The sequence below is a fragment of the Ursus maritimus genome, unplaced genomic scaffold, assembly GCF_017311325.1.
Source record: "Ursus maritimus isolate PB19 unplaced genomic scaffold, ASM1731132v1 scaffold_5, whole genome shotgun sequence".
In the NCBI taxonomy this organism is placed as follows: domain Eukaryota; kingdom Metazoa; phylum Chordata; class Mammalia; order Carnivora; family Ursidae; genus Ursus; species Ursus maritimus.
In genome coordinates, this window is record NW_024426663.1 from 16,252,821 (window position 1) to 16,274,945 (window position 22,125).

A 22,125-nucleotide genomic window follows, 5' to 3' on the forward strand; every position below is an offset into this window, starting at 1 on the left:
GAATGTGTAGCTATCCTATTTGTACCTAATTATTTTCTTTACAAACATTTAAGCAAGCCCAAATCACTTTACATAATTGAGGAGGTGGAGGAGGGGATGTAGTAATTGTCTGACACATAACTGCTACGTGAACTGTGCAAATGTGGATGTCACTGAAGAGTACATAGATACCGTATTTAAAAGGAAGAACAGGTTTCAGAAATTAAAAATGAATGTCAAGGTAATAATGATAGTAGCTGACAACATTGATTGCTCACGTGCTTTATCTCTGTTATCCTTCGGTGATCTCATGAGGCGAGTACTACTATTATTCCCATTTTTGTATTCTTATAATGATGAAGCAAAAATTAAAATTTAAGGACTTGGAATTCCAAAGCTTATGCATGCTTTTAACTACAACACTATAGTTCCTTCCTCTGGACATTCTTGATATCCCTGTGATTATCTTTTTTAAAATGTAGTCAGCTCTACTCCCTCTACGTCGGAAACAAAGTGGTAAGGGGACTCTGCCAGTTTGGCACTTCTAAGCCATGGCTCCATGCGTTGTTGCTGGCCCAAGTAATTCTGAAAGGGTTCACTGATGGCAGGAAACGAGCTGCCACAGTATGGCTTCAATAATTCTGTTTTAATTTTTAAGTGCAGAATGCTATGACAAGTCTAGTATTCTGATTACAAGATTTTAAAAAAACACAATAATCACCTCTTTCTATTTCTCCTTTGTGGACCTGTGTCTTTTTAAAAAACAGAATTTGTCATTAAATGTATTCTAAGGTAAGCTTCCGTTACCTTCTGCACTGAGAAAGGAGAATGCACAAGTTTACATTGTGTTTGCATTGTGTGTTTTTAGGGTATCATCTATTATAATTGTTACTATGTGCCAAGTCCTCCACTAGTCAATTTATATTCAATTCATCTCACAGTAACTCCATGATTTAAGTGTATTTACCATCTCCCTCGTACCTGTGATGAAATTGAGACCCAGAAAAGTTGAAGTAATTCACTCGAAGTATCATTACCGGAAGTGGCAAAACAGGGATTTGAACCCAGAGAATCTGATTCCAAAGTCCTTGAACCTAACCACTACATTCCTTATGAAGACTGCTTACTTGAAAGCTGCTACTTCCAAAAAAAAAAAAAAAAAAGGAAAGAGAGAAGTGAATGCAGATTAGATTAGAAATGTGAACTGTGAGTAGCACGTGAGAGCTGAATGTCATACTTGTCTGGATTTCCTGCTGGGCAGTTTAGTCCTCATATTTCATCTACTGAAGTGTGTGTATTTCATAATAGTCACTAGAGGTGCTTCAAGAGACTTGGGTGACAGGACCAAGGTTTTAATGTTGCAGCAAAAGTGATATTTGTTCTGTGAATAGCACACTATTGGGATTGACATGTAAAAAAGAAACTTCAAGAAGGCATTAATGGGAAAGACTCTGCCAAACCCAGTGTCGGCTGATTAGTCATCTTGGCCCAATGTACGTTTTCAACCCAGTGGGCCTGATAGCACACAGGGCAGTGTGCCATGAGCCAGGAGACGTACAGGCGCAAATAGAAAGTGATGGGAGAGTTTTGTGGTAAAGCATCATCGTTTATCAAACTACATAGAAACTACACCCAAGTAGAAGCACTGAGAGTAATTATATTCTGCATGACAAAAATGTGAAAAAGTACCACCTTTTCATACTCTTTGAACCTTTGAAACAACTTAATCAGAAAACTTAACTCTAGGAGCTCTAGAGGGAGCTAATCTATTTATACACACACACACACACACACACACACACACACACACACACACATTTTAAAGACACCTCAAACCTCAACCGTGCTATTAACCAGACTGATGATTCATTCATGCTCATGCAGTAGTAATGTTCCTCAGATTTATATGTGTACAGTAGTGTCAGATCTTAATCTGATGGAAACATGCATTATTTGATTTTCTTTCAGAATATTCTTTCCTGTACAAGTGATTCACATGCTGTAACCCTCAGAGTGCATATGTGTAACACATGTCAGAATTTTAAAGGAAAGGTAATGACTTTTGCTGATGAAAGACGTTAAAACATTTCCCTCAAAAACATGTTTAAAACATATTACACATGCTAATATAGATATGGGCCTGTATGCACATATATGCATACCTACCCCCAACCCTCCCTGGGTTCTTTCAGGAGGGCCCCTTGGACTTTAAAATCTAAGACGATTTATTCTGAGTGTGATAGCTGCTGGGCCACAAATACAGGAAAATGAAATTACTCACTTTTTTTAGGTTAGGGTGAAGACAAACCCAATGCAGGGTTCACTTCTTTAGGTTGAGAGTATTGAATCTAGAATTGGGTTGGATTCATAATTTCCAAAACCTAAGACCCTCAGCTAGAGATATGAACTACCTCCAAAGGCTCGTGGCAGAGTAGCCCCATAACATCACTATCTCCCTGCCTTCGAAAGCTTATCTTCTCAGATAAGACAACTGGGCAGCAAATTTTTAACTTAATTTAGTGGAAGTAGAAGAGTCTTTGTATTTTCCTTTTCTAAAAGTAGCTCATGATAGACTTGTAGAAGAAATGAAATAGGGGAGCCTGGGTGGTTCAGTCGGTTAAACATCCTATTCTTGATTTCAGCTCAGGTCACGACGTCAGGGTCCTGGGATCAAGCCCCGCATCACACTCTGCGCTCAGCATGGATTCTGCTTCTCTCTCTCCCTCTGCTCCTACTCTCTCTCTCTCTCATTCTCATAAATAAATAAATAAATAAATAAATAAATAAATAAATAAATAAAATCTTTTTAAAAAAGAAAGAACTGAAATAGGTACAAAAAGGGAATTAAGAAACTTCTAGGGGGACATGCAGTATTTGGATGTGGCCAGATACTTTTGTGAAGGTAGTGACCAGGTGCTCCATTTGAGGGCCTTGCAGAAAGCATGGTGAGGCAAGTTAGGTGGACAGAACCAGTCTTTGTAATTTTGGGGGGGCAGATGGTAGCAGGAAGGGCTGGCCAGTAGTGCACAGGGAGGGAAGCAAAGGTGGATGCTGCTGACTCTGGCCCTCCCACACCATCTCTCTGGTCCCCTGCTCTTCATCTCACCAAAATTCTTAGGCTCTGATAAGCTCTCTTACCTTGTTACAGCTACTTAATGTTTAAAGTCTTACTGTGAAAGAAAAAATAATACAAGGAGCTTTTTCCTCTCAACTTCAACTCCCATAAAAAAATTTAATAGTAAGATGAGCCTGCATACAGATGATATATGTTTTTAATCTGTTCAAAGTACTTCATATTTATTGGGTTAGTTAAGCTTTTGTCAGACTGGGAACATGCAATGCACAGAAGGAAAGAGCAAATTGTGTAGAAGCTAAGTGAGAGGACTGTGAAGAGATAGATCGAATGAAGAAGGGGAAACAAAAAATATCAGGTGACAGCAGCACATATTTTGTATTAATTCTCAAATCATCGATAGGATTTATGGAAATTTGTAGTTTTCCCTCTTATCCTAGACATCATTTTATTTTAGAACTTTAATAATAATTTTTAAATGGTGTTGATACTCTGATTTTGCACATGACTGACTTCTATCTTGGTATGAGTTTTAGAATTTCAACATCCCTTACTGATATGGATTTGGATTTTTAAAATATTTTTTTAAGTGTCCAAGTCGGGGTGCCTGGGTGGCTCAGCTGGTTAAGCATCTGCCTTCCGGTCAGGTCATGATCCTGGAGTCCTGGGATAGAGCCCTGTGTTGGGCTCCCTGCTAGGCAGGGAGTCTGTTTCTCCCTCTGTTTCTCCCCGCACTTGTGCTCTATGTCTCTCTCTCTCTCAAATAAATAAATAAAATCTAAAAAAATAAAATAAATGTCCCAGTCAATGAAATACTGTATTACTGAAGCACTATAAAGAAAAGGGGATTAATCAAATGAGTTCATTTAGGTGAGAGTAGTATGATATATTACTGAGAAATAGACCCCATGTGACACACATGAAAGAACACAGGACTTAAAGGCATGGACAACTCAGAGTTGTGTCATTTTCTATTTGTGTGGCCCTTAACCAGTTTCTCAGCCTCAACCAGTTTCCTCCTCCACAGATGGGAAAAATAATAGAAGTTTTGCATACACTTTAATGTTATTTCAGAATAAAATAAGAATGATTATGTATTCATTTTGAAATTTGTGAAGTGCTACTCAAATATAAATATTATACATACAAATGAAAACAAAAAATATTTTAATTATAATTTTATCAGATATAACTTATCAAGCCATAAAACTTTCACATGTTGATGTCTGTAATATCAAGCCATGAAACTGAGATGTTGTTATCTGGGATGTCAATTTTTTTGTCACTTTTATTCAACTACTGATACCATACTGAAGACATTATAACAAAAAATAGAAGGTCATCCTTTATTTTTGGAAGATTGGTATAGGTGTAAAATCGATCTTAATTGTTTGGAGAGTTTACTTGGCAGGTACTCCAGAGTTCATTCAAGAATACATGGACACATTGAAATCAGAGGGTCTTATTATTTTTAGTGACTAAAATCCCTTTAAGAATCTAATGAAAGCTGAGGGTCTTCTTCCAGAAAAAATATTCCTATCATCTACAGACAGAATTTTGTAAGGAATTTCAAAAGGGTTCATATCCATGGATCCTCATAAAAACCGTATCTTCACCTTAGATTGATATGTAGTAGACTTAGTAGGCTTCAGTGATTGACTTTAGTAGACTTTAGTGATATGGCCTCCTCCCTTCCAGATTTCTGTGTTTTCCAGATTATTATAGTCTTCTCTTAAAGACTATTATAGAAGTTGTTTTCCTGCCCAGGGGCACCTCCACCGATTCTATATTCCATCTAGAGTCTGTCTCTCAAACAATCTTGGTTCCTGTGTTCAGTCTACCCCCTGATTGCTGTTCCCCAGCATCCTTTTTTTTTTTTTAAGATATCATTTATTCATTTGAGAGGGAGAGCGCACACAAGCCGGGGGAAGGGGTAAAGAAAGGGGGAGAAGCAGACTCCCCACTGAGCAGGGAGCCCTATGCGGAGTCCTATCCCAGGACTCTGGGATCATGACCTGAGCCTAAAGCAGATGCTTAACCTACTGAGCCACCCAGGCACCCCTTTTCTCCAGCATTCTTCATCAGTGCTCCCTCCCAGGGGAGACAGTAAGAGAGGGAAGGTCTCTGAACCAAGCTAACAAATACAAGAAGCAGAGGCTTTGGGCAGAAATGGAAACTGCAAGTAGGTTGCGGCAAGGCTGGAATAGAGGTAAATAGTCTGAAAAACCAAACTGTTAAAGATTTTTACTGATTTGCAACTCTACCATCTTAAAACAGTCAAATATTTGAAATTCTTTTTTTTTTTTAAGATTCATTTATTTAATTTAGAAAGAGAGAGCATGAGAGCAGGAGGGGCAGAAAGAGTGGGAAAGAGAATGTCAAGCAGACTCTGCACTGAGTGTGGAGCTAGACACAGGGCTCGATCCCAGGACCCTGAGATCATGACCTGAGCTGAAACCAGAAGTCGGACACTTCATGGACTGCACTACCCAAGTGCCCCAGATATTTAAAATTCTTTGTACAGAGCTCATTTGTAGACAGCTCTTCATTGAAGTCCTCTAGAATTTGACCATTCCCTGCCTCTAATAAAATAATATGAAAGTGATTTTGAAGCTATAAAGGACTAGAACAGTGTAAGGAATATCATGCTGGATTATAACATGATTTGATGTGATGTGAAGAAAAGTTGCACAGCATCACATCCATTGTATGAAATGTCAGCCAGATGGAAAAACAGACCAAAGGTTTTTTTTTCTCTCGTAGTCCATCTAACAACTGTATATTTTTCCAAGTTTGTAGAATTTTAATTCCCAGATTTTCTGCTTTTGCACTAAATCCTCAGCCTATTGAAGTCTTAATTTGGTATCATTTCACAAATGGCTCTCAATATTCTGTCTTCAGATACAATCAGTTTACATAAGTCAGCATATGTTAACAACAACCACAACAAAATCCAGGGCAAATATTTAAAAATGCAGACACATTCATAGAATACCAGAAGAGCATGCTCTTATTTTGTAACTTTAGCAGCAATCACTCTAGATCTCTAAAAGTGTTACTGTTAGAAAATGAGAGTAAGGACATGTGCGTACTTCATGAGCCAAGTGGATTCACTGCTGTGGAATTCTGAGTTTTATTATCAAATGTTGGTTTAAATTTTTATGTCCTAGTGCCACTGTGATCCATGACAATGTATTCTTTAAAGTAGCTTTAGTTTATTTTTTTTTTTAATTTGAGTACTGTTGACACACAATGTTACATTAGTTTCAGGTGTACAACTTAGTGATTTGACAAGTCTATACATTATGCTGTGCTCACCAGAAGTATGGCTACCATCTGTCCCATTACATCGCTATTACAATATCATTGACTGTGTTCCCTATGCTGTGCTTTTTATTCCCATGACTTACTCATTCCGTAACTGGAAGCCTGGATCGCTCTCTCCCCTTTGCCCATTTTGTCCAACCCCCCACTCCCTCCCCTCAGTTCTCTGTGTTTATTGTTCTGATTCTCCTTTTTGTTTGTATATTCATTTTTGGGGATTCCATTTATGAGTGGAATCATTTGGTATTTGGCTTTCTCAGTCTAACTTATTTACTTCCTTCAGTTAGCATAATACCTTCTGGGTCCACCCGTGTCATCTCAAATGGCACAGTCTCATCCTTTTTTATGGATGACAGTCTATTTTTAAAATAAAATGTAGGAGAAGGTAGCAAACTACTTAATAATGAATGTGAAGTATTGAATTAGAGTATTATTTTGTGCTTTTAAAAGTATTATTGATATTGCAAGGTGAATTTTTACAGTAATATTATGATGCTGATAGGCAACATTGATTTTAAGATTTCCACATTTTATAAGCAGAAAACAAAAGGCCCAAATATTTAAGATGTGGAAATTCTGCTGAAGCAGCATTGACAGTGAATTAGATTTCCATTAGGTGGTGTTCGGTGAGAGGGGATGTGCATATGCAGGGTTTGAAGAAATTTACAAGAGAGAGAGACATTTTTCATTCAGAATGCTAACAGACATCATTTGGTTTCAGAAGCCTGGCTTTCAGCGTTCACTGCATGAGCTATCATCACCACTCAGAATTCTCACTTTTTTAAAGTGTAGTAATATACCTTTGATAGACAATTCAGAGAAATTAATAGCAAATGATAGAGAAATTGCTCTTTTCTAGAGGGAGAAAAGACATTTGATGCAGAGAAACAATGAGGGCGTGGCTATGAAATTTAAGACCACTACATACTGTATTTTAAGTGTAAATTTCTATTAAGCTTTTGTCTACTTGTTGCGTCAAATTAAAGCCCCTCGTCTTAGCAGATTAAAACCTTTTATGATTCTTTTGATGTGGAACTATTATTTTTCACTTCCTTTGTCTTGCAAACCACTGATAAATTCTTCAGTTTCTTCCAGCCACGTGTCTGTCTTTTAAATTTTAGAACCATTGAATTTTATAGAAACAGCATTCTAAAGAAAGAAGTTAGAGTGTAATACTGGAGCTTGTCGACATAAAGAAATATGTTAGAAAGCAAAATGATATTATATTGATAGGCTTTGAAGAGAAAGATCTTTGTGGGCATTTAAAACACCAAGGAATTACAAGGCTGTGTTGAAGAGCAGGCTAGTTGAATCGGAGAAGTCAAAGCAAGGTATCTTTCATTACTGACATGCCATCTACTGAAAAGAAGCTGAAGTTAGTCCTAAGTAGCTAACAGTGAGCTCCAGGTACTAACTTCCCTGAAGCACTGAAATGGGAAGGGGTGGAAGAAAGTTGTAAAAGAAACCCTCAGGGATTCCTCCTTTTTTCCCCTGCGATCCCTTTAATCCTTGAATTGTCAAACCACATGGAAAATAATAGAGCTGCATAGTTCTGAGACTTAAGTGGTATTATCTTTTTAAAAGAAAATATTAGGTCTTTTCACATCTCTGGACAGGAGCAGGGCATGCGTTTGGTGTAGAAAAGAGTAACTTGGAACAAGAGATGCATGTTACTTTTTCGGTTTTAATATATTATTATCTATGACTAAGCAGACTGCACCCAGTAGGGAAAAAAAATTATAGCCAATATTTTATTTTCCTTTTTTAAAACAGATGATTCAACGAGAAGCAGATGTAAAAAGTAAGGTAACTGCTGTGGCGTTGACAGACTCTGTTCACAATGTGTGGCATCAAGAAGCAGGCAAAACGATTCGAGAATGGATGAGAGAGGTGAGACGAGATTTTTTTCAACGCTGAGATGAATGAGTGTGAGCCTTTATATCTTGAGCCCCCACCAACTTATATCACCTCCCACCCCCAAACTCCCTTTCTAGAAGCAGAACATTTACAGAGAAGAGAAAAAAGTAGACATGGTTGAAATAATAATAGAAAACCCTTCTGAAGAACAAAAACGTTTTTGAAAGCTCTTCTCCCTTTTTTGGGCATTCTGTAGAATGTTACGTATGCATGCAGTATACATTAGGAACTCCGGCTGAAGAAGGTCATGATCTGTTAGGAGATTATTATTCCCTGATTTTTAATTTTTCCACCAGCTATTTAGCATTGGTGCTGCTCAGTGACAAGAAAGAAGTTTAAAGTACCATTGAGTCTCATCCTTTTCTTGAAAGATGGTCAGTACATGCCACTCTTAAATGGATTGGCTCACTACTGCCAGTAGGGGGAGAGGTAAAAAGCTGAAATAGCGTTTTGCCAGACCAAACGTGGGACTCCAAGAAACCCAAGGGCTGGTCATGGTCCAGCCTCCAGCTAAGAAAGCTTCTTTTCACCATTCCTAAGAGCTAGTGAGCCTGAAAACTATCATGACTCATTGAACATGCTTCTGTTTTTTTAAAACTTCCAACCCATTATTTTTACTTCGGTTATAGATGTACAGCTGAAACTTCCTTTTTACTTATATTTGCCTTTCTGATACTATAAGCAATTGACATCATCCACACCATGCTATATCAATTGTTTGGTCAATCATGTATTTCTCTAAATGAGAACTAGTTGACCTTCCTGATTTTCTCCCACTTTTTCTTGATAGAATACCCAGACATTTATCCAGCTGACCTCTCACCATAGGTATGGTGTGTAACTTCTAATCAGCCCTTACAGTGCACTGTAAGAACCAGAGAGTTAATGTTTGGAAAGAGTTTTGAATAAATAAAAGGACTAAGCTGTATAATCCCATAATGGAATAATCATAATATTACCAGTCTGTTTTCACTGTTGTTATTATATCTACTAGAAAAAGTACTTTCATTGTGCAGAAGTCTAAAATATATTTACTCCATTCCTCATAATGTTATTTAAATATGTGAAGGTAGGCTTTTAATCTTTACTAACACCCTGGTGTTTTCTGACCACATTGCTTTTCATATTTCTCCTTTCACAATTTATCTACATCCTTAATTGTCTTTTCCAAGGGCCTTTTTTTTTTCCAAGGGAAATTTTGCGTAATTCATACCTATACTTGTTTTGTGGTATTTATCTGTCCAAGTGGATATGTAAAGAGCTCCCCGCATTATGTAAAGTAGTAAGGTTGAATAAATGCACCTTTTTCCCCACATATAACCAATACGGAATTTAGTGTTTGTCCCAAACTAGAAATATCCCTGTTCATCATCTTTGAATTGGGAATTCTTCATGTCTCATTCCAGGTGACAAATACAACAAAATTTATTTAAATTTACTTCTTTTTCTGAAGTTTTTATTCAAATTCCAGTTATTTAACGTACATTGTTATATTAGTTTCAGGTGTACAATATAGTGATTCAACACTTCCATACATCATCCTGTGCTCATCACAACAAAGTGCCCTCCTTAATCCCCATCACCTGTTTCCTCCATTCCCCCACCCACATCCCTCTGGTAACCATCAGTTTGCTGTCTGTAGTAGATTTGCCCTTTAACCCTTTGTAGCTAAGACTGGATTAGATGCTGCCTTCAAAAATCAGAATATATTAATATGTGCATTTTTCCATCTGACTGAAATAGGCAATAGTTGAAATCATCTTAATTCAGTCAAAGCTCTCATTAATTTCTTTGCAAGCATAGCCTTTTAAATCTTTTTAATATTATGTAATTTTATCAACGACCTACTTCTTGATTAGTTCTTTTATTCCCTCAGTTATGTCATGAAACAGCATGAAGAGTTTTTTATTATGACATACCAAAATTCAGACCCCCAACTCAATCACTTACCTAACTGTGTAATCTTGGGTACATTGTTTAATCTTTTGAGATTCAATTTTTTCATCTATGAAATCTAATACCTACCTTGCAAATATGGTTGGGAAATAACCTATGTAAAGAAACAGCATGGACATGGGCATTTTAGAGAGGTTCAATAAATCATAGTTCTCATTGTTGTTACCTTCTTGACCCCAAGTAACATAAAATATATGGATTGTATTCTTTTGTTTTATGGATAATTTACGTATTCAGAATATCTTACCAAAGAGCAAAGAGTTGGAAGAAGTGGGTTTTGATAATGATTCTGGCTTAGTCACTCACTAGGTAAATCAGTAACTGAGATCTAACACATACCATGTACTCTACACTAAGGCTTATTGTCTTGGGAATGCCACTCCATCATTCTGGGCCTGTTTCGTAATTGTGAATTAGAGATAATAATTCCTATTCCATCTACTTTGTGAACTATTATGAGAATCAAAGGTGACAACCGAGAAGAAAATCCCTTGAAAAGCAAATGGCACTGCATAAAAAAACAAAATGCTTTGTTATAGAAAACACTATAAATATCCCAGAGATAAAAATTAATAAATGATCGTTGATGGAGCTTTGAAATTATCCCCACTCAGAGAGCCTCTCTAAAACAAGAACAGAAAGGGAAACTATGGGAGCCTATGCCAGATATTCTTATAGGAACTCACCTAAATGTGTGATCGCCTCATAGAGAATTCAGTCTGGTTTGGCAAGATAAAAATCTAGTGTTTGTTTCCCAGCACTTAGGATAAAACTCTGTCCCTTTTTCTTTTTCCATTTTTAGTCTCTGTCCATTCTGCAAGACCCCCTGAAATAATGAAAAACAAATAGTCCTGGGTTCAGTAAATAGAGCTGTTGTCTTGAGCACGAGTGTTGGGAGAAGGGTGTGGAAGGGTAACTTTTGCGTCCCTCAGCATCCGACTTCCTACCGCAGCCTACTCCGGCTTTAGTTGGAATCAGCTCAGAATCTGAGATATTTTGCAAATATGTCAAGAAAAACAACTTAGCTGAACGGTAATGTTGTCCATAAAAATCGTATTCTGGCTGCAGATGAAGCCTCAGTGCTTTGGGCCTCTTATTTTATTTTATTTTTTTTTTATGCAGAGATGATGAATTTTATTTTTTTTTTATTTATTTATTTTATTTTTTTTTATAATGATTTTTTATTATATTATGTTGGTCACCATACAGTACATCCCCGGTTTGCTTTGGGCCTCTTAATGATTAGCTCCATTATTTGACCAAACACCACTTTAAATTTGGAAGTAGGTTAGGGTATGAATTGCCCAGTCATTCTTATTATACTGCGAATTAAGTAAAACTGCTTTTTGTTTTGTAAGCATATTTAAGTATGTGATAAAGGTATTAATGTTAACTATTCATCTACTATAAAAAGCTGATTTACTTTTTTAAAATTTCAGCAATTAGCATACAGAAAGAAGGTTAAGTACTATATTCTTACATTACTTATATAATTTTAAAATAACAAGTTCTTTTAAAGAAAGGAGGTCAGAGAGGGCTACTTTTGGCAATTACTCTGAGTAAAAACTACTCCCAAGCAAAAGACCAAGCATACACACTTAACCGTGACTCATGAGGAGAGGTAAGAAGTAGCCTACGGCAGATCCTAAAAGACACTTCTTACCTCCAGCTCCAGGACTGGAAAGTGGGTAAGAGTGGGCATGGAGGACATTATGCTAGGTGAAATAAAAAACTAGAGGCAGAATGAAAAATACCGCCTGATCACACTTACATATGGACTCTAAAAAGGTTGACTACATAGAAAGAGACTAGAACAGTGGTTACCGGTGGGGTAAATAGGGAGATGTTGGTCAAAGGGTACAAAGTTGCATTTATGAACGATGCGTAAGTCTAAATGTACGGCACGATGACTATATTCAGTACTGTATTGAATACTAGAAATTTGCCAAGAGAGTAGATTGCAGGTTCTATCACAACACACACACACACACACACACACACACACACACACACACACACAGAGTAACTATGTGAGGAAATAATTAGCTCAACAGCAATAATCATTTCTCGATGTATATGTGTATCAAATCATCATGTTGTACGCCTTAAATACATAGTTTAAAAAAAAAAAAAGACTGAGTGGGTAAATGTCATTTCCTGACATATCCCTGGCCTCTGAAAGTCTCAGCCAAGCCAGATGTATGGTTCTATGTAATTGTCATGAACCCTTACGCAGAACCATCAGCTCGGAGTGGCAGTTCTGGAAACACAACCCGGTGAATCATAGTTGTTCTTGTCTGAGGACACAGTGCCGTCCATCTTGAAGCCCCACCTCTGAGGCATTGGTGGATCTCAGACAAATGAAATAAAAATGAGGAAGAACCTAAATTCAACCAGACCACTCAGCACTATGGCCTACAGTCACTTCTAGTCCATGTTCATAGTTCCCAACATTTTAGATTTTACAAAAAAGGCAATTTGCAACCACAGAAACACTGTAAGTTCATAATTTCAGAGTTAAAAGACCTTTAAATTGAGAACACTTAACTCTGAGAAACATTCTCTGTATTGCACTTTTTTTCCCCTCGGACCCAGAGAAACTTTAGTTACATGATCCTTCCCAAATTCTTAGCCCTGGCCACAGGCTTCTTTCTCTCTGCTTGTTGGTTGGGATGAGGCAGGGCTACGTCTGAGACTCAAACATGCCTGTCCTGATATCTGTAGTACAGCATGCCTTGCTGTCTGCTTGGGGCACCCCAGAATAAGATCTCTAGGGGCTTGGAACACACTCCAGCACGTTTCGAATTTAAGTAGGGCTTTCCTAGCCAGCTGCTTCTGTTGCCATCCTGGATACTGTTGGTAGTGTTCATCTCAACTGAAGAACAGGAGTCGGGGCAAATTGAGCCACTGAGAAGAGGGACAGAATAAACACTAGAAACACAGTAAAAAGAGATTTGGTTTTTAAACTATAGAAATGCATCTCAGAATAGGAAGTTGGGTTGGATATGATGGAATTTCAGACTCGATTGAATTTATGTGTAAGGGCTGTACGTCTTTCTCATATTTCTTTCTTTACGTGTATTTCTCAGCACATTTTTGTTATTTTATTTTGTTATACTCTGTCACATGGCAAACATTTTTATCTTGTTCTGCCCTTTTCTCTACATATTTTTCCCAGTGGGATAAAAATTTACTCATACATGTACACACATGTACATGACACTCATCAGAATTACGATATCGAGCCTTTACAATCCTGCACAGGTACTTTGTCTCCAGAGAACTTTTGGACATATTCACTTTATAGGTTGTTTATTTCTATCCTATTTTTATGAGAAGTCAAAGCCTAAACATCTTCCTAGATAAAAAGTGAAATTTCAGAATCACAAATGTTAACCTATCTTTTGCTTTAAATGTTTGAGTTAAAGGTGACCTGGATAAAATCCATTTTATTCAGCTTTTTAAAGTCAGTGATAACGAGTTAGAAAATGATTAATCGCCAACATATTGTAATGTACCATCATTTTTATTAATACGAGAAATATCCTATAAGACGTAGTTTTACATATGTGAAGTGTAGGTGAGCAGTATTAAGACTGACATATCACCTGGGTAATAGCCGACTTTCAGCACATTTGGAGGTCCTACTAGGGTGAATAATAATTAAAATATATACCTAATCGCTCCCTGTCTGTCGGTAGTGCTAATTGCTGTCATTGAAAAGACTGAATTGTTTAAGAGAAAGAGAGAAAAAGAGAAAGTCATTCTTCATTGAAGCTATCTCCCTGTATCATTGGGAGCCTATTTTTAGTACCTATAGAAGTCATGATTTTTGAATTTATTAGGGGCTGTGATGAATGATAAAACAAATCATCCATTTACATATCTTGACACTGCTTTGGAGAATACTTATTTCTTACAAGCAAGTGTCACATTGTATATAAAAGCTGGCTAATTGTGTGCTAATCTTCTGCATTATCTAGAACTCTGTGATGTGGTATTCTATCAATAGTAATATTAATTTTACTTATTTCAAATGTATGAAATATCTTCTAAAACCCTATTTCTTTTATAGTTTCTGCTCTCTCACATTGTATAATTTTGCATTCAGCTGCTAATTAAGATTAGGAGTGCAAGTTATAGAATACATATTCACTTTAAACCATCAAGCTTTTGTAATACATAAAAATACTAATATTTTATCTATTTTAAATGTAAAAGGAAAGAAAGCATTTAAGAACATTACTAGATGTTGTGTTTGTTTTCATGGGTTTTTTTTCCACACAGTTCAATGGTTTCATTGATCTACTGTTTCTTACAAAAATCCGCCATGCTTTGTGAACTTCACTTTCTAATCTCATACAGCAACCCTTCCTTTATGTTATTCCTGCTCTCCCTGGTCCCAGAACAGTAGGGTTGCCTTGACAAATCTATTCAAAAGCCATTCCTCGGCCTTTATTGGTGGGGACTGGGGCCTTTGAAATTCTCTCCTCACTGCAACACAGCTGACATCTTCTTCCAGACAGAATGAATTAAGGAAATACAATAAGACACTTGATCTACCAGTCAAGGATCTTTCCACAGTGAGGACGGATTCCATGGTGCACAACCAGGGCAGCAAGCATCTAAAAATACACAATACATGCTTGTTTACCAGAATAGCAATCAGCGATTTTTCCAACATGATTGATAGGATGATTTCTTTTAAAATAAAATCTGTCTAGAAATTCAGAGAGTGTGTGTGTGTGTGTGTGTGTGTGTGTTAGAAATTTTTAAAAAGCCCTATGAGGTTAATCATGTTTTTTAAGCTCGCCTTTAAATACAGACTTAAAGTGTATGGGAAGAATATACATTATTTTTATTCTGTTTGTCTGAGTGGTAAGTCATCATTATCTTAAAGATTGATTTCAATATTGAAGGCTTTGTGTCCTCAAACACACAGCTACAATTCTCTAGTTTGTGTTTCTTTTGAACTGCTTGATACAGCCTTCATTGAACAAGGTTGAAGTAAAAACTAAAAGAAAGTATATTTAAGGAGTAACTGCAAAATTTATTTCTTTTGGTGTTGCAGAGATAAAGACTATAGTTTTAAAAATAAAACTATTCTTTCACATGATCAAATTAATATTTATTTCCATCTTAAAGTTAAAAATGGGCATCCTTTTCAGTTTCCATCAATTATAATCTTAGCCTTTTCTTATAAACATTACATCATGGTTCACAAAAGGTTACATGTCCTCTTAATATCAGCGCAGATAATTTGCTGAATTGTAGAAGATAAACTTTTTTCCACAGCCACAGTGGTCATGAATAATAGTGTTTATATAAGACAATTTTTTACAGTGCTTGGAAAATAAATTGAATATACATCTAGTGGTTGACTATATAGGATAAATTAATCTCTGTAGCCTAAAAAGTTTGTCTTGGTTTAAAAATGTTTCAACAGAAAATTGTCTCTATTGCATTGCAGAATTGTTGTAATTGGGTGTCTAGCTCAGAACCATTAGACACATCAGTGGAGTCCATGCTGCCAGATTGTCCCCGAGTCTCAGCAGGTATGTGTTTGATGAGAGATGTATGGGTTTTTTTAGGGTGAAAAAATATGGTAATGAAATGTAGAATTCTATTTTGTGAATTAAGCATGTTGTTCTGCCTTGAATCTTTGAATGGATTATTGGTAACATACGGCATGGGTCTGATCCGCTACCAGAAATTTGTTGAGTGACTGAAAATAGTAACTAACACATTCAGTGAAGATGAATAGGTGAAGCAATTTGAAAGTAATGTAGACAGTTGCTGCTAAAGCTTCGGGAGACAAGATGTACATAAATAAAAAGTTGATTAAGATAAGGACTGGGTAGCTAAGCAGGATCTCGGAAAATTTGTCTCACATTGCATACCAACTCAAGGATACAACAGGCGGTCAGGGCTGTGAGTTCAGAGAGGAGAGACTGCTGTGGCTTAGAGTCTTTAGAAAAATTTTTCATGCAGAAGATTTTGGCTGGACCTTGTGCATTCGGTAGGATGTAGATTATAGAAAGACGTGCAGGATGACATTTTAGGCGAAAGAAACAGAGCAATGTAAGGAAGAAGGGCCGGAATGGATCTGAAAATGTTCACGGGAAACAAAGGCAAGATGGACCTGCCTTTTGAAAGAGGTGGAGGGGGAAGTACCTCAGGAAGCAGGTGGGCTTAGGAAGACAGTTGAAGGATGCAATGGCTTTCCAGCCTACAGAGTTTGTACTTCAGTCTCTGATCTCTAGAGAAGATGAGTGACATTTTTGGTTGCTTTCTGGTTTTGGCTTTCGCAATTCCCAACCAGTTCGAACGGTAAACGCAAAATGAGTAGCAGTATCTGATTATGGCTACAGAACAGAAATGGGCTTGCTTTGCGCAAAGATGTCAGAGAATGAGAAGTTTTGAACATGACCTACTCCACAGAAAAAATCATAGGAGGTAGATGATCACTAAGCATTTAGAGTTGCTGACATGTCTACGTACTTGAAGGAAATAATTTGGAGAACAGTTCAAATATGAGGTAAAGAACAATTATTATAACTATATTTCATTATCACTAATACCTAAACTTGAACTCAGCTTCACTATCATTATAGCTAAACTTTTCAGGTCTGTTGGTTAGGAAACATATATGTTACTCTATAAATATATATATAAATATATTTAAATTTATAAATAAATATACACACACGTATGTGTATGTGTGTATGTATGTATATGTATTATATATGTTATATATTATGGTATATATACTACATTACATATACATATATAATATTATATGTATGTTATATAACTGATTATCCTTATTAGCAGTGGTTATGTTCTATAAAGTCACTGAGAGTGCTAAATTAGTGATATTGAATCATTACTCCTGGGGAAATACAGGGTTAGGTTCCTACAAGCTTCTAGTCACAACGTTTTCATCAGCCAACCAATACATAACCTTGCTTTATGAATTGAATGTCTCTATTTAAAGACACCTTATTTATTATACATTGTTGATTCACTAACATTGAACTCAGAGCCAACAGCACTGTAACTCATGCCTGAGTGAAGCTTGTCTAACACATTTATTTTCACCGTAAGACACATCACAGTCTTCTTAGGAACACTAGTGCTTAGTGCTTAGGTACACTAGACAACACTTCAGCACTATACTTGGGGGCCATTTCAAACAGTGATATTGCCCCCCCAAAAAAAGCACAAAAATGTGAAAAACATGGCACCAAATAGTCTGCAAAAAGGGCACTTGTTTACAGTGTGAGAATTGAAACAAGAAGGTAAAGCATGGCTTTATTTGACCTCAGTTAGGAATGCATGCTAGGTAACTCCAGTTTTTCACCACTCTGCACATGTGCATGTCTATAAGTGACCACAAAAAGCACCCTGAGTATTGATTTGGGAGTTGCAAATAAATTTTAGTAAATAGGTGAATTCACAATTATGGAATCTGTAAGTAAGAGGATTGCCTATATATAGTAAAGGATTTGTTAAAAGGATTTGACCTGGGATTTGACCAGAGCTGGAGAAGCATGCTCTGTAAGGATGTCGACTTGGCCTCCCATACTGGAGCTTGGAACTATCGAGCAGACATTTGTTAGGCGGAGACAGATGAATGAATTAGACCCCATGAACGTGAACTGGAGCCCGGAGGATGGACTTAAACTCATGTCAGTTCTTTTTGCTTCTGTCCTTGGTGGTGTGGCTGTCCTATAGAAGCCAGTGCCCTTTGTCACGGAGCTAAGCACACACACACTTGGCCCAGGAGTCAGAGATGCCAAAGGGGAATTCAGGGGAAGGTGAACAGGTGGAATCCTGGCCACTGGCTCAGGCCACCAGGTGAGCTAGCAGATAAGCAACAACGTGCATGAGCTAAAAACAGCTCCTGCTTTAGCCCTCCCAATGTCCCACAGAAATTTCTTTTATGTATCATTCTAATCAGAAACACATAGTTTGAAAAAGAATTCTGGAAAATATCATTCAACCAACCAAACTGACACATTACAGAGCCTCTACGGTTCACCCCTTGTCAACTTGGCAGCTATATACATCTCCTTAAACCACACTCAGTCTACAAATAAGGATATTAATGAAGTCGGGCTTCTACCTCATGTGATACAACTATCCCATGTACAAATGAAAACACAGTAACCCTTACCTCAGAAAAGGATACAAAGTGGGCGCCTGGGTGACTCAGTCGGTTAAGCATCTGCCTTCAGCTTAGGTCATGATCCCAGGGGCTTGGGGTCAAGCCTCCTTCTCCCTCTGCCTCTGCCTCCCTCTCTCTCTCTGTCTCTCATGAATAAATAAAGAAAATCTGTTAAAAAAAAAAACGGGGGGTGATACAAAGCCCCTTTATTGTTCTTGGCTGATGTCCATTCTTCTCACCTTTTGTATCCTATAATTTAAATACTGAGAGGTAAAACTAATTACTGTTGATACATATTACATGAGATGATAAGGAAATAAGAGAGTAGAGGAAAACAAAAATAATTTAATATGTACATTCACGTCAAAATAAGTAAGAAATACCCATAGGTATTACATTGCTTGTTTTTGTAACCATGTAGTTGTAGCTGGTATTTATAACTACCTTCATTCTGTATCCCCTTTGTTCTTAACAAGCACCTCAACTGGTCATAGTTCTTGCCTGGTGGGCTGACCCATACCTTCATTCCTGAAGCAGCTGGGCCATTAGCTATCCTTCCTGAGTTAGATGGTTGTAGTTTTCTATTGACATTAGTCACAGGAAATACTAACAGGTGTCCTCGATGATTTCCTGCATTGCAGACACATTCCTCTTTATCTCCATTGTGTAGTAGCAACTCAGTTATCCCTTAGTTATCAGGATCAATCACCCCAGCCAATATAGTAAGACTCTTCCATTCCTTGTTAATTCAGTGGCATAAGGAGCCCAGAGTGGCAAGATGACAGTCTCAGCTTTGAGTTCAATGGAATCATTGTTGTGTCACTTAATAAAAGCATTCCTCCCTATGGAACTAAGACCTTTAGATCAACAGAGCCTAAAATCATAGGAATGGGAGGCAACAGTTTTGCTACTAGGTGACTGAGGGTAGTAAGAAGAGAAACCAGTCCCATTTCCATCCCTTCATTCCCAGACCTGGGAGAAATATCACATGTATTAAATGCTGATTTAGGGTACATACCACACCCTGGAGTACATTGTCTCAGCCCCACAGGGTGCTGTCACCTGAGCAGGCACCATAACTGAGTCTTCAGAAAGTTACTTCACCACTTTATGAAGCCTGCTGCTTAAGGATAATGGGGAACATTATAAGACCAATGCATGTTGGCAGACCTCAGGCTCTTTCTCATCCTCTCACTTGCTCTCTCTGATGGAAGCCAGCTCTATGTGAGGTGCTCTGTGCAGAGGCCCACGTGGCAAGGAACTGGTGTCTCTGGCCAAGAGTCAGTGAGTACCTGAGGCCCATCCACAGCCCCATGCATGACCTTGGAAGAAGATTCTCTCCCACATCAGCCTTGAGATAACTGCAACCCCAGCTAACACCTTGATGATGGTGAGACCCTAAGCCAGTCGCTCAGTTAAGCCACACTGAGATTCCTAATCTAGAGGACCTACGAGTGCTAAATGTGTATTGTTTTAAGCTGCCCGGCTGGGGTTATTTATTCCACAGCAGTACATAATTAATACAGCAGGTTTAAATGTCAACCCTGGTGGTCACTGAAGCCTAAGTAGAAACAACCTTAACTTTTTTGAGGCTAAAGTCTTGTAAGGCTCATCTTTGCCCTCATACCTGAGGATTTGAGCAGCTTTCTAAAAAGGCACTAAAAAGTTCATCAAAGACAATTCATTCCTAGCCTAGTTCCCTGACTGCCGCCTCATTAGGCTTTGCTGTACATTGTATCAGAGACAAGATATTAAGTTTCTTCTTTATTACATTTGGTCACTATATCATTTGATCACTAAGTCTTCTCCCTCTGCAGCTCTTCACTGACCAATTTTTCTTAGGACAGAATTTGCTACTCCCTGCAGCCTTCTATTCCCTGTGGGCTTTTATTCCAACAAATTTGTCTTTAATCGGAAGGAGATTTCACATACACTCCCCAGCATATATCCATTTATTTCTTGTATATGGATTGATCACTTATATTATGTCCCAGGTACTATTCTGGAAGTTGGGAGCATAGCAGGAAATAGTAGCTTATCATGACTATCTTTAAAAAAAAAAAAAAAAAAAGAACTGTTACCTGGACCTCTGCTAGTGGTAGGTTCCTCCCTTTGAATCTGGCATCATTAGGTTACATCAAATAGAAAAAGAGTTGGGGGCAGCACGCCCAGCATTTTCTATACCTACTTATAAAAACTCAGTAGTTTTTCAATCAAAATCAGTGATCTCTTGCAAAGAGTTCTTAAAAAATGTTGAATAAGGGGTATGGCATGATCAAAGTGGGATTTTGAAGATTAATTTAATAAATGGACAAAAGAGAGGAGCAAGAAGCTGGAGGCAGGGGCACCTGGGTGGTTCAGTCATTAAACGTCTGCCTTCGGCTCAGGGCATGATCCCGGGGTCCTGGGATCGAGTCCCGCATAGGGCTCCGTGCTCTGCTGGGAGCCTGCTTCTTCCTCTCCCACTCCCCCTGCCTGTGTTCCCTCTCTCACTGGCCGTCTCTCTCTCTCTCTCTCTGTCAAATAAATAAATAAAATCTTTAAAAAAAGAAGAAGAAGCTGGAGGCAGCCGACTCATCAGGCTGTGATGATGAAGCAAGTATATGGGGTGGATGGCATGAACTGGCCTGGTGGTGTGAATGGAGAGGAAAGGGGAGTGAAGAGAAATAGGACTCAGGAAGAATCTTCACTCCCTGACGGGCAGTAGGTTGGACGTGGAGGCTAAGGCAAAGGGAGAAAACAACAAGCTGGAGTAAAAAGTAACTGGGATTATGAAAACATTACCAGAAATATAGGGGAGTTGGAGAGGAAAATCAGTTCAGGGCAAGAAAGGAGGAAACTGTTCTATAACCTACCCAGTTGAGGTGATGGCAGTGGATGTGATGGCAGGAGGTTCGAATGGAGATAACCAAAGCATGGGCAAGTGCCTTTGAAACTCCTGTAATTCTCTGAGCACAAGTTAGTAATGGATATCCAGACTCTATGTTCAATTTAGTGAAACCTTTTTTTTCCAGCTTTCTAATTTATAAAGGTTTTCTTAAGTCGTAATATGCTTTTATTATTTGACTAAAGTCTCATGGCTGTAGCAGTGAATTGCCTATAAACACACATACTCATTTAATACTATGTTTTTCCTTCATTACTAAATATGTTTCTCTTTATTAGAAAAAAAAGATCTGCTTCTCGTAATAGCTTCATTTTATTAATGTTATTTATCTATGAATACATATATTTTAATAACAGGTACAATAAAATTTTTAAATTATATTTAAAGTGTCACTGATAATTATTATCAGGGCAGTCATGTCGTTTTCATTTTTCTTTTAAAAGCAGATGTAATACTTGACAGCTCCACACTTAGGAGTTGGCAATGTTGTACCCTATACTAAAAAGAAAGTCTGACTTTTTAGTTATCTTAACATATAGGGAATGGTGGGTATTCGAGGGACCTTGAATCCATGTCCTGTGACTGTTTGCCCCGCTTCATTCTGTTGGTGGTGTTCCCAACCAGTAAAATCAGCCCATTAAAAACGTTGTTATTCAAAGAATTATATGATAGGTTAGTAGGACCTATGTTTATTGTATAGCCCACATTCTGTGTTGTTTGTGTGTTGCTTATAAAATGGCAAAAGCAAATATCTGCCGTATTTATCTCATAGAAATGTTATGAGAACAATTTTTGTAGTGTCTGGAGGGCCATTTGAGT

General features: G+C 37.7%; 1 protein-coding gene across 3 annotated transcripts in view; it reads left to right on the forward strand.

Moving 5' to 3' along the window:
* Window positions 1-22,125, forward strand: part of FAM172A (family with sequence similarity 172 member A) — a 419,583-nt gene that overhangs the window by 265,947 nt on the left and 131,511 nt on the right. For all 3 annotated transcript variants that reach the window (XM_040622090.1, XM_040622091.1, XM_008700844.2), the window contains 2 exons: window positions 8,150-8,266; window positions 15,720-15,804. In XM_040622090.1, the coding sequence (XP_040478024.1) occupies window positions 8,150-8,266; window positions 15,720-15,804 (202 nt within the window). The remainder of the gene's footprint in view (window positions 1-8,149; window positions 8,267-15,719; window positions 15,805-22,125) is intronic.